This window comes from Heterodontus francisci, chromosome 2 (assembly GCF_036365525.1).
Source record: "Heterodontus francisci isolate sHetFra1 chromosome 2, sHetFra1.hap1, whole genome shotgun sequence".
Classification (NCBI taxonomy): Eukaryota; Metazoa; Chordata; class Chondrichthyes; order Heterodontiformes; family Heterodontidae; genus Heterodontus; species Heterodontus francisci.
The window spans coordinates 30389402-30402840 of record NC_090372.1 but is presented as its reverse complement, the minus strand read 5'-3'; the positions used below and the strand labels follow the sequence as shown (position 1 = coordinate 30402840).

Genomic DNA, 13439 nt, shown 5'->3' with positions numbered 1-13439 from the left:
GTTTAAAGAAGAAAGGTTGAAATTTATTAAACTTAAACTTTAATTTGGTTAACGCCTACGGATACACGACGCACCCCACGCTAGCATGCATACGCGATACACACATGCAGATAGAGCCAGAAAACAGTAGAAGAAAAATAAAGTGGAAAAGTTTGAGGCAATCTCTGATGAGGGTTTTTGTTTCAGTTCTTCGAGCTCACTGTAGAGTCCTTGATTGTAGGTAGATTTTGTCTTTTGTTGGGGCCCAGTATTATTCTTAAACCTTGTTCGCTGTAGGAGACTTTTCTCTCTTGGGGTTCATGTGTCTTCAGTGGATTTGGAGTTCCGTGAGAAAGAGATGGAGAGCCAGACAGGAGAGGGTGTGGCGAACCAGCCAGGAGAGGTCTTTTCAGTCCAGGAGCAAACAGGTTCTCTGGTTTTATCTGACCCTGGAATGTCTCTTCTTACACACAATACCTGATGCTCAAAGTCCATTGTGGGTTAAATTGGAGCAGGGAATAGCTCGTTTGTCCTTCCAAGCACTGGCTGTTGGTATGCAAAAATGTTTTTCCACCCAAGGGCCTGGTGATTTTTTAAACAAGTCCTTTCTTCACTTCAGCACAGTTTGAAATTTAATGTCCATATGGCAAAATTAATATGCCTCATTCTTGCAGGTGGGGATATGGCATGATACTTCCACACCCAGCAGAATGAAATACGATTTGAGAAAAGCGTTAAAAGAGTCGAGAGAAAATATAAAATACAGGAAAAAAACATGCATTTCTCTCATTCATTCTCATTCATTCATAAATCCTAAAAGCGTATTACACTGCCTTTCCTTAGGGGCAGTGTGGCTTTATTTGCCCCTTTTTTGGCATCCCAATAAACGTGGGTTTTTTTGGGAAGTTTTTCTTCAGTTAGCCCATTTCCATGGCTGCCTAGGGTCTTTGAGATGGTTAGGTTTAATTAGCCCTGAGTTGGAATTTTTGTTTTTCAGGAGAGTCAGTAGTGGGTGGGTCTATCCTGAACTCTCAGTGCTTTGCTAAGTCATGCAAAGGCCGTTGACTTCAGGGGATGTGTGATTCTCTTTATTTCTGACTGTGGGGGAGGATTCTTTGCTAATCTCCCCTTTGTCCTCTGGGACACTCCTGCCTGCAGGTATTTGTGCAGACACATCCGCCCTCCCTTGTGACACTTTGACTAGGTGAAGCATCACCCTCATGGTTTCACTGTCCCCTAGAGGTCTTTCTTTGTCTCTACAGGTTCCTGTAAATGCTATCAGCAACAGTACTGAAGGAGTGCTGCACTGTTGGAGGGTGCTGTCTTTTGGTGATGTGTTAAACAGATGCCCTATGTGCCCTCTCAGGTGAATGTAAAAGATCCCATGTAACTATTTTGAAGAAGACCAGGGGAGTTATTCGCAATGTCCTGGCCAATATTTATCCCTCAATCAAAATCACTAAAACAGATTATTTGGTCATTATCACATTGCTGTTTGTGGGAGCTTGCTGTGTGCAAACTGGCTGCTGTGTTTCCTACATTACAATAGTGACTGCATTTCAAAAAGTACTTCATTGGCTGTGAAGCACTTTGTGATGTCCTGTGTTATCGAAAGGCACTATACAAATGCAAACCTTCCTCCCTTTCCTAAATGTTTTTTTTGTTAAATTAGCTGTGGGACAGTTTTCCTGACTCCCCACACCTGCACTCGAGTCGGTTGGAATGCATTTAATATGATCTGTTCCAAATCTGCCTGTACTTTTGGGTTCTGGTCATTAGCCTAGGCTTAATATACCCCAGACAGGGATCTGCCCCATACCATGGCATTATGCTCAGTAAAGAGTGTGGAAATGCAGCAGGCAATGGCTGCCAGCTTCAGGGCCTTCTGACTGCTGTCCAAATGTAGCAGCTGGAATGCTTCCAACACTAATTCCTGTCCTGCACCCTTGAAAGAAAAATTAACTTAATGGCTGGAATTTTCACTACAGGGTTGGGAACCCGACGCCCGAAACATTTCAGTGCCCCAAACCTGTGCTGCGTCAGCATCAGTAGGACAATGCTATTTTGAAATTCAAACTTGTTAATTGGCCTGGGTGGGTGGGGGAGGGGGGAAGGTGCTGATCCAGCACCTAGAAGTGGGAACAGGTCACTGAGGGCAATTTTAAAAGGTAAGTGGCAGCCATGACTGGGCTTGCTGTTCCTTCAGTAAAGCAGTACCAGGGAAATCAGAGGGCCTGTGTTGGCATGTGCATGTGTCCTTGGGTAGCACCATGATTCTCTGATGCCTTCCTAGAGGTGCTCCTTGATGCAGTGTCACGGAGGAGAGAGCTGATCTTCGTGGTCCAAGAAAGGAGAAATCCACCCAAGAGAGCTTGGATGGAGGTGGCCACGGAGGTCGGCAGCCGGGGACCCATGAGAAGGACCTGGCTCCATTGTTGGAAAAGTTTGAATGCCCTCTTCTTGCAGTCTGGTAAGGTGAGTGGCCAGCGCCACCCGGTTTATTGGACACCAATTCTCTAAGCACCAGAATGCAAGCGAGCTGCCCTCACAGAATGTCTATAGTTCTCCCTCACATTATCAGAGTGAGTGAATGTTTGCAACACTGAGATGCAAAGACCCTCATATATGGGGCGACATTCAGATGGGGCCATCACTGAGGGGAACATCAGCTCACATGTATGTCATGCTGTAAGAAATGAGGGAGGGCAGCCTGCTAATGAAACATTCTCCTCTCTTCGCCTGCAGGAGAAGAGAGCCCATAATATGCAGGAGATGGTTAGAATGGGACGTGGAGTGGCCCAGCTCCACACTCTGACAGCAGTGGAGGAGGCTGGGCTGGAGATTGCCAGGGTATCCTCGAAGCATTCGTTGAGGGATGGCAATATGGGAGGCCATGAGCACGGTCATTGGATAGCTTTTTCTTGAGGTGAAGGGCATGGAGGACACTCTGCCGAATGTGTGCAATGGATCTTAGATCGCTGTCATCTAAGGGGATGGTTGTGCTGGGGCACTTGTTGAGTAGGAACAGTTCTCATTACCATTTTCTTGTGTCTCCCACTAGGCCAGTTGCACAGCTGGACCAAAGTGGACCTGCTGAATCGGCAGCGGTGTGGGGGGAGAGTCCACAGAACCTGCACTGTCACATCATACCTTGACACCTTCCACCAGTGCAGACACACTCACCTCAGTTGGGCCACAGATTACCGTAGAAAGGGGAGCACTGGGTGAACCTCACAGCATGCATGAGCAGGAGGAGGGTGAGACAGAGTCAGCTTTGGGCAGTCCATCTCGGAGGACAGAAAAAGCGATGCTTCGCTAGACGAAGATGTTGGGCCTCGGTGTCACCGACAAGGAGGGCCTTCTTTGAGAACCCGAGGCAGATAAGATTCTGTTTGTCAGAGCTCCCTAAGGCTTTGAGGAGCCATGGACATGCAATAGAGGAGTCCATGCAGCACATGTGTTGTGTCATGACTCAGGGATTCGATCGCATAAGCTCCTCCATTGAGAGATTGAGCAACCTCTTCGAGAGCCGTGTGCAGCACCACTGAGTGGGTGTAGGAGCAGCATGCTGATATGCACAGAAAGAGTGAAACTGTGATATTAACCACTCTGATGTGTCGCTGATGGCACAAAGGTGCTCGGAGTGGCTGCTAGCTGCATCCTAGTCAGTGGCTACATCCAGCATCCACGGGCGCCAGGGAAGCTGAGATGGTCATAGTGGCAGATGAAGGGGCCACCCCTCAGAGTCCACCGGGATCACCCTCACCCCCCACCCCCCACCCCTTCCGACTCAGGAGCCATCTGTGTGTCAGGGTCCTCTGGTAGAGGCAGCCCCTGTGAAAGAACCCCCACGGGCACCTCCAAGATGAGGACATAAGCCACAGCATCTCAGCTGGAGACAGAAGTAGGAAGCAGGCTGTCTCGACCTCATCCTCTGTCACATGAGGAGCACTCCGTAGATGTGTTAGGGAGATGAAGGCTCCATGCCATGACTTAATGGGTCACCTGGGTGCTATTGTCTACATCCGTCTGTTATTTTGCTTGCCTCACAATATAATTTCTTTATGTTATCACTCTGACAGGTGTGTTGTTGATGTCTCATCTTAGAAGGGGGACGTAGTCTTGTGGGGCAGGTGGCGGGGACGTGACGCCCTGGGAATGTTGTGCATCTTTGCCTTATGATGTTAGACAATGTTGGCGGAGGAACCCTCCATCTGCATACTAATGGCTAGTAATAAGACCTTGCAGTTAAGGGTCATAGCGATAAAATAGCTCTCTATGCTGGAAGGTGAGTTTAGGGGTCTTCAGCCACTAGAGTTCAGGGGTGATCTGGTGAAGCGCTGCTGAATCAGTGTCGTCTTTGCTGCCACGCCAGCCTGCAGCTCACCCTGAGGTCTTGGCCAGCATTGACAAGCACCCTTCACTGCCTTGACGCTGGCCAGCTCTTGAGAATCCCTCCCTCTTCTTCTTCCTCCTCCCAGTCCTCCTCCGAGGTGGAGTAGCATTACAGCTCCTCCACTTCATCTATCTCTAGGCCTTTTTGCAGTGCCATGTTGCGCAGCGCGCAGCAGACAATCATGATAAGGGACACACTGGCTGGCTGGTACTGGAGGGCACCAGCTAACCCGTCAAAGTAACGGAAATGCATCTTGAAGAGGCCAATGGTCTGTTCAGGGCAGGATCGTGTTAGGAGGTGGCACTGGTTGTCGTGCCTCTCTCCATCCATGTCTGGGTTTCGGACGGGTGTTAGCAGCCACCTCTATAAGAGATAACCCTTATCCCCCAGCAGTCACCCACGGAGTTTGGATGTGGGCCTGAAGAAGTATGGCACTGGAACTCTTGCAAGATAAAGGAGTCATGATAGCTGCCCAGAAACCGGGCGCAGACCTGCAAGATTCACTTCCTGTGGTCACAGACCAGCTGGACATTTAATGAGCGGTAGACCTTTCTGTTCAGGAATCTGACTGGCTGGAGTGTCGGTGCCTTGATGGCTACGTGGGTGTAGTCGATGACCCCCTGGACCTGAGGGAATCCATTGATTGTGGCAAAGCCCAAAGTCCTCTGTGCCTATGCTGGCCCATCTGTGCCAAAGTGAATGTAGTCGCCGGCGCTCCTGAATATGGCATCCATGGCCTTGCAGATGACGTGATGAGCTGCTGACTGTCAGATGCCACCTAGGTCTGCAGCTGGTCCTGGAATGAGCTGGTTGCATAAAAATTCAGGGCGACACTGACCTTGAAAGCTGCAGGTAAAGAACTGCCATGGGCTCCACGACGCCTCAGGTCATGCAGATTAGAGCACAAAGGTCTGAGTCCAACTACCAAGATAAGTGTAGCCTCCTATGGCACTGGCACTCTGTCATTTTCAGGTAGTTGACTCTTGGGTGGTAGACCCGATGTCTTAAGTAGCGCCCTCTTCCCCTTGAAGACCCCCTCATGCTCCTCTGGCATCCTGCTGTCCAGGAGGTTGCATCTACCGAAGTTCATTTTGGCTGCTGTGTCCACTGTCAGAGTAGCCTGTGCCCATATCAACTCCCTCAGCTGGGCTTTGTGTGTTCAATAGGCCTTCCCCTGCCAACCCAGCTGCCCAAGTGATGCTAGAAGCCTCATGTCTCTCTCTAGATTCCTACTGCTCACCACTGAGAAAAGCAAATCTTACAACTCCAGAAATGGTTACTCTGTGGCACTTTTGGAGCAGCTGAGCTTTATTTTGGGCCCCTGCATTATGATAAGCAGCCTTTCCCATAGCCCTCATGGCCCTCCGTATTATTCACCTCTTTTAAATCCTGCCGTGGTCCAGACATGGCATTTTCCCCATGCCCTTACATTGAAAATACAAAATTGTTGCTGACAAGCCTGTTAATGAGCTTCACAAAGAGCTCAACAGGAGCTTAATTGGAGGCATGAGGCCTTGCTGTTCCCTCCCTCTCGGCATCCCTTTAAAAATGGCTTCACCTGCCTGAGGTTTCGGAACCAATACTGACCTCTGAGAACGCGATCTTCAAAGCATCTCCGAGACCTGCGGCGGACTTTAAAAATCCCATCCAACTTGTTTTGGTCCCTTAGCTATATGTCCATCTCTGACTGTCCCAACTGGATTGGATGCAGTGAATAAAGTCCTCTCTTTCTCAGTGCCCTCAAAATTGGCACCCTTTTGGTGACAGGAGGTTGGCCATGCCCCTTCCACCTTATTACCATGTCTGCCAGTAGCTTGCATACTTCACCCAGAAATCTCCAAGCAACATAGAGGTGGCAAAGACCTGTCATCATAGGTCCCTGGCCCCTTTTCCTGTCCTTTACATTTAGAAACTGAGCATTACTGAGGTGCTTTAGACTGGAAAATCAGCCCAATATAACATAATTTTTTAAAAATCATCTATTCTAAAATTTGCTTTTCATATGTAAAGCGAGGATGTATTTTGAATAATTATAAAATACACTATTTGTTTTCATTGATTTCCAATTTTTCCTGAAATCTGTAGGCAGTTTCTATTTGAAAAACCATTGGAAAATGTTTAGTGAATAGGTGCTGTTACTTTCCCATCAGTGGAAACAAACCTAACTTACTGGTAAATGTGTTATTTTATGCAGGACAGTCCAGGAAAATATGACAAATGGGGTTTTCCAAAAAATTTAAATAAAAGGGGTGTCAATGATGCAGCTTCTTTTTAAGCAATCACTGATTTTAACTGCTGATGTTACCATGGTATTGAACTGTATAGAATAATGTAACACAATCCCTTTTTCCATTTATAATCTTAGATTCAGAGACATGCCAGCTTGAATTGACGCCAGCAGACAAGATGTGAAAACAAGCACATCATGAAGATATTAATCATCACAGGACTAAATAAATCATCTCAATTAAAAGCGGACAGCTGCAAGAATACAGTGACTAGTTATGAGCTCTAAAAATGAAATGTAATTTTTATATAATGATTAATATTTATCCCTTACATTACAATAACTTAATTTCAATTGCTTTACTACTAAAAGAGACAACTTAATTCTTATTGATTGGCCTTTGTTAATTTGGCTATCTATATAATTAAGCACCATTGAGCTGTAATATGTAAAAAATTGATTTGAGTACTAAATACACAGTATAGAAGAATCATTATTATGAGGACTGCAGCGTCCTTCACAATTCAGCTGATTAGAAATATTAGTATTCCATTGTATTTCAATGAAAAGTCATAAGTTAAAGACCAGAAATCCTTGTCCTTTAAAATCAATGAAAGTTTGTAGGTAATATTCCTTTTATATTAAAAGAGAAATTTCAAACGTTGGTGTGTATACAATCATTCAATGATTTACACAGCTCTAGTACTTCGAAAACTCTGATGCTCCTCTTCAGCTGAACTATTCTGCCCTTTGCAAACTACAGTATCATATTTTACACTGAAACAATGACTGTTCCAGAGACAAAGATAATTCTCAGATTTAGTTTAAAAGGGAAAAGAAAATAATGAAAACATAAAATCCAACCATCTTCATCAAACAATTTTCCTCCAGTTTATGAGAAAATATTACATAATTCCTCAGGCTGCATATCACATCATACCATATTAAAACTGATTGCCAGCAACGAGACAAAAACACCTACACTTAACTGTCCTTAACAATCTCTACATTGGTCACTTACGGTATTGATGTAAAATGAATGCATAGCAGGTGACTCAGATAACACAGCTGCAATCTCCCTGCACTGCTAAACATTAAAATACCAGGGAAGCTTCCACAATTCTTTTTTCCTATATAACACTTTGTAACATAACCTATTTCATAAATTGAAGTCCACTCAGGTTTGCTGTGCTACATTTATACATTGTGAACCACACTCAAACTAACATGATCATAATTTTGCTGCCATGTGTTTCCTAGTTGATTTCACTGACATAGATGTGATAATATGTTGAGATCTACATGAATGTCATATCCATGTGGTGTGCTTATTATTCTAAATATTATTATTAATTGAGAAACATAAGACACTCTGTGTACTATGCCACTTATTATAATAGACTCCTGAGATTATAGAAATATTTATCATTCTGTATTTAAAACAGTCACCAAAATAAAGAGCAAGTCGCCTTGTAAAATGTCATCCTTTGCTCCCATTTTATTTACAAATGAGATAAAATGTTGTTGCTTCTCTGACACATTGTTAGGTTTTACTTTAATACAAAATGTACTTGTGAATTGCAATACCTGCATTTAAACACTCTTCAGGGATAAGTACTGGCTTTTTTACTCTTTAGAGAGCTTTCTGTAATATTGGGGGAATTTTAACTCCCAAAAATGGGTATGTTTGGATTTGGTGAGAAGAAAAAATGTAAGACATATCAAACCTGAACTCAATTTGCCTCCAAGTTTTAATGGAGGCGCCTTTCTTATTTAAATATTTTAATGAGGTTGCATGTATCAGATTTTTTTCTCTGTTACATACGAACATACGAATTAGGAGCAGGAGTAGGCCACTTAACCCCTCGAGCCTGCTCCGTCATTCAATGAGTTCATGGCCGAACTGATTACTCCACATTTCCACCTATCCTCGATAACCTTCCACCCTCCCCCACCCCCGCTTATCAAGAATCTATCTACCTCTGCCTTAAAAATATTCAAAGACTCTGCTTCTACTGCCTTTTGAGGAAGAGAATTCCAAAGACTCATGACCCTCTGAGGGAAACATTTTTTCCTCATCTCTGTCTTAAATGGGCGACCCTTATTTTTAAACAGTGACCCCTAGTTTAAGATTCTCCCACAAGGGGAAACATCCTTTCCACACCCACTCTGTCAAGACCCCTCAGGATCTTATATGTTTCAATCAAGTCGCCTCTTACTCTTCTAAATTCCAGCAGATACAAGCCTAGCCTGTCCAATCTTTCCTCGTAAGACAGCCCACCCATTCCAGGTATTAGTCTAGTAAACTTTCTCTGTACTGTCTCCAATGCATTTACATCCTTCCTTAAATAAGGAGACCAGTACTGTACACAGTACTCCAGATGTGGTCGCACCAATGCCCTGTATAGCTGAAGCATAACCTCCCCAGGCTTCCGGGAACCTGGCACCTGAAGGGAGGTGAAGACTACTGTATGGGATAGTTAAGTGCTTTTCCAGCTCTGCTTGTGGGCCAGAAAGAGCAGTAGTGTCTCCCCCCAATCGACCAGGCAAACTTGTTAACCTCCCCAGTAATTGGCAGCATTTGATCAATGCCCTTCTGGTGTCCTCCACAACCTGCAATTTCCTCCTAGCCCTCCATGCCCGTGACGGACCCTCGAGAACTTTTCCCCACAACCCACGATCTCTCTGGGTCTCCCCATTGATGTCCCATCACCGACCCCTGATCTCTCCAGGCCCCTTATCAATGTCCCCACCCAGCCCCTGCATCTCTATGCCCAACCCCCCACCCCCACCACCGCCTCGTAAGTAGGCTGGCCCTGGAGGCTCCATTAAAATGTCAAAAATACATTCTCCCTGCCTGGACTTTGGGGGTGCAGGCTCCGATCCAGGCCTGAATTGCCATGTGGCCCCAATTTTCTCAATATTGGCCAGGTGCTCTTGGTGAGATCAGGCATACCTTTGTCAATGCTACATTGAGTCCCAACATTGAGTAGCAGCAACTTCTGATTTAAGGAGTCTTTGATCGCCACCCCCCCTTACATCAGTGATGTTGCTAGGGTAGGCAGAGGTTCTACAGCCACAAGATCCTAAAGGAAATTTCACATTTAAGGCTAATTTATGGCCCTTCTGGTGGACTCACGCTGTATCCATGGTGATGGTCCAATGAAACAGCTATGCAATTTTGAGGCCTCTTACTCATTGTTCAAATTTTGCTTTTTTGTTCATGCATTGCTGAGTAATTCAGAGTGCATTTACAGTACAACTATAACATTTACAGCACAACCAAAGCATCAGTATGTGAAGGACTTTAGCTTCTCACTGATGCTGCAATTACATGTTAACTACAGACAGATTCTGGAGTCAAGACCTAACTTTACCCTGGAGTGAAGTGAAGTTTGACTCCATGGAGGAGGCGTCTCACTCCACTTCACTTTCGAGTTAGCTTGGGCCTTAGCACCTGATTTGCCAAGAATGCCTTGCACCAACCCTAAACTTGTGGTAATAAATGCACCATAATATACTATCTTCACCTTGGCTAATCTTCAATGTCTAACTCTGAATCAATGGTTTGTAACTTTTCTGGTGATATTCTCTACTATCCCAATAAGTTATAGAAAGTTTAATTAAAAGATTTGAGCTAAACAGAAATTTACCTCTGGTAAGATGAGGCATCACTTGAAAGTTTTATGTGGAGTAAGTAGAGTTCTTTCCATAACTTTCCTTTCATGGTGGTGGCAGCAAAAATAGTTGTTTCCTCCATATGGAGCTCAGGGTGGAACTTCAGCAGAAGATTCTCCCGATCTTCCTGCTTCCACTGTTTCTCCAGGGTTTCAGCCGATTTTGCACCCATTTTATGGTGGGAGATCAGGAAAACCTCACAGAAGTTCAATCTGCTTATCATAGTTTGAGTTTGGGTCAGTATGATATGATACTTCAAGTTGAAACAAAAGTGATAAGCAATATTTAGAAAATTATTAATACCTGATAATATTTGTCTACACTGAAATAATTATGTCAGAAAAGATTGTGAATTTAACAAGTCATTGAGGTTGTTCCATTGATTACAATCCATCCATAATCCTTGGATGAAAAGAGTCCAAAAGAGTCTGCTCATTTTTTTTTGTACTGCATTTCTGTGGGCAATTGTGGCAAATGACACTTAAAGGGTTATCCCACTTCCAGCGGAAATGCTGCTCATGAAGGATGTGGCTTGGAGTAAGGACTATCATACTGTAGCCCCAGTTCTCCAGCCCAAGTTCCCTGTGAATGCAACTCCCCTCCTGGGAATGTGTGATTGTGGTATTATCCCGAATTAATTCTGCATTTCTAAGACTGGCAAAATCAGGGCTACATTCACCCGTGAGATGGATATACTCCTGCCAACAATGGGGTGTGCTAGTGGTACAACCAGGTGAGAAGGGGTCTAGGAGTTCCCTCTCAGCCTTTGCCTGCTTTAACCGTAACAGGGTTTAATTTATAAAAACACCATGTTTTAGCTCCCCCTCAGTGAATCCTTGTTCACCGCTTTCCAATTGTAAGGCAAAGAAATCAATTCAGACACGTCTTCTTAGATTTAAACAAGAAAAGTGGAAGTTTATTAGTCTTAAACTCTAAGTCAGTTAACGACTACGAATATGCGACGCGACCACACTAGCATGCATGCGCGATAAACACACACGCAGATAGAGACAGAAAAAGTAGAAAGAATAAAGGGGAACAGTTTGATGCAATATGTGTTAGTTATTTACTGTCCTTTGAGTTCAATGTGGAGTCTTTGGTTGCCAGTACGTCCTTCTATTCGTTGGGGCCCAGTTCACGCTTCAACTTGTTTCAACGTCGGAGTCTTTTCTCTCTTGATGTGTACGTGTCGTCCATGGGTCCTGTGGCTTGGGAGAAGGCGAGAGAGAGACAGCCAGGAGAGAGGCTTGCTTGTTTCAGCTTCAGTTGCAAAACTGCCTTCTGTTCCTTTCTGTGTGGCACCATTCGAAAAACACCAGGTTGCTCAGCAAGTTAGTCATGTGACTAGCTCCTTATTTGGAACAGTCTCTCCTGCGTGATTTGTGGTTTGTATTATCTTAGCAGTCCCTGGAATGCACATCCTTACACCTTCAATGTCTGGTGATCAAAATCCATTTGGGTCAATTGGAGCAGGGAATACACAAGCAGCATCTCTTAGTATGTAAAAATCCTTCCAGCCCAGTGTCTGGTGATCTTCAAACAAGTAATTTCTTCACTCCAGCAACAGTTTAAAATCAATGTTCATATGACAACATTAATATGCCTCATTCTTGGCAGGTGGGGGTCTGCCTGACAACTGGTCCCACCAATTTTGTGAAACAAGCTCCACCCTTGCATTTGAAAAGGCTCCCTATGTATAGAAAACATGCACCTCGAATCAAGCCAGGAACAATATTGTGTACCAGTTTCAAAATCCAGCCAGCCAGCAGCATTTAAAGTACTACACATCAGGAAAAGAGAAATCTCAACTCTGCAGACAAGCTGTCTGCTGTTTCAGGATATGGCTGCAAGGAACAATGTGTGCACAACTGCCCCCTTCACTGTTGACATTTCTAGGCCTCTAAATATAAAGGTTGACATGCTCAGAAGGAGTCTTGTTGAAATAAACAATGAACTAGCGGAATTATGACATTAAAATGTCAACTGTTGAACTGTACCACAGACAAAATGTAGTAGAGGTCAGGTGACCCCTCTTGTTCTGTCAGTAAAAAAGCCTGTCTGCAGAGATAAAACTCATTAACCTCATCTATACTAGCTCTGGGGAGAACCCATTGAAATTGAAAGGAGCCTATTGCATTGTGATGACTCCTATCTACGGGACTGAGCTAACAAAGAGTCTGTGGACAGACTGACTCCACAGCCCAAACTAAGATGAATAGGTGTGAAGTGGCACCATTGTAACAGAATGGTCCCCATCCAGATGCCAACAGATAGAAATGGTTTCCATATGACTCCAGACATACAGCATTGTGGTTAACTCTTAATTGCCCTCTGAAATGGCCAATCAAGCCACTCAGTTGTCAAGGGCAGTTAGGGATGGGCAACAAATGCTGGCCTTGCCAGTGACACCCACATCCCATGAAAGAATTTTTAAAAATCCTGGACCATTGTGTGGTCAGCCCCGTGGATAGGGCCCTGTGTCAACTGACAGCGACTTACATGTGATGGATTTTTACCTTAAAAGGTGGCCCTCTGGGCAGAGAGGAAGATCAGCCAAAGAAGACACCAAAAGCCAATTTCCAGCAAAAGTCTGTGAGATCAGTCCAGTTAAGGAAGAAGCCCTGATCCTGATACTATACTGGGTGAAGGTTGCGAACAATATGAGCTTTGAAGTTTAACTAGAAATGTAACCTATTTTTTAAACCTATGAGAAAACCTGTTGTTTGTCTGTTTATTTGACCATAAAAACACTCAGGGGCTAACACATGCGGCGATGAGTGAAAAAAATGGCAACACGCCCACGTGGGCCGCATGCCAAAGATCCGCCGCGGCTCATTTAAATAACCAGGGCGGGCCGCCACCACAGATCACATGGAGGGGGCAGGCTGTCCGTCCCCGGTAATGGCGTCAGCTGCCTGTGCACAGACGCTGACTCCATTTTTAAAGGGCCTGTCAGCCCCACCAGCTAATTTAAATATTTAAAGAGAAATTTAAATAAATTCAATAAATACATTTCTTTTACCCCTCTCCCATCCCTCCCCATAACAATTAATTATTTTCCCTTTCCCCCCCAAAACACTTACCTTTACCATCTAACTTTCCCCCCCCTCCAAACTGCACAAACTTTAAACTACAACCCTTCCCACGATCCTCTACACC

At 44.6% G+C, this 13439-nt stretch overlaps 1 protein-coding gene across 2 annotated transcripts in view; it reads left to right on the top strand.

The window, feature by feature from the left end:
* The window catches only part of LOC137379383 (uncharacterized protein C7orf57-like), a 124597-nt gene extending 117335 nt beyond the window's left edge, over positions 1-7262 (top strand). For both annotated transcript variants that reach the window (XM_068050127.1, XM_068050117.1), the window contains one exon: positions 6741-7262. In XM_068050127.1, coding sequence (XP_067906228.1) covers positions 6741-6762 — 22 coding nt within the window. In that variant the 3' untranslated portion in view covers positions 6763-7262. The remainder of the gene's footprint in view (positions 1-6740) is intronic.
* Positions 7263-13439: the final 6177 nt, after the last annotated feature.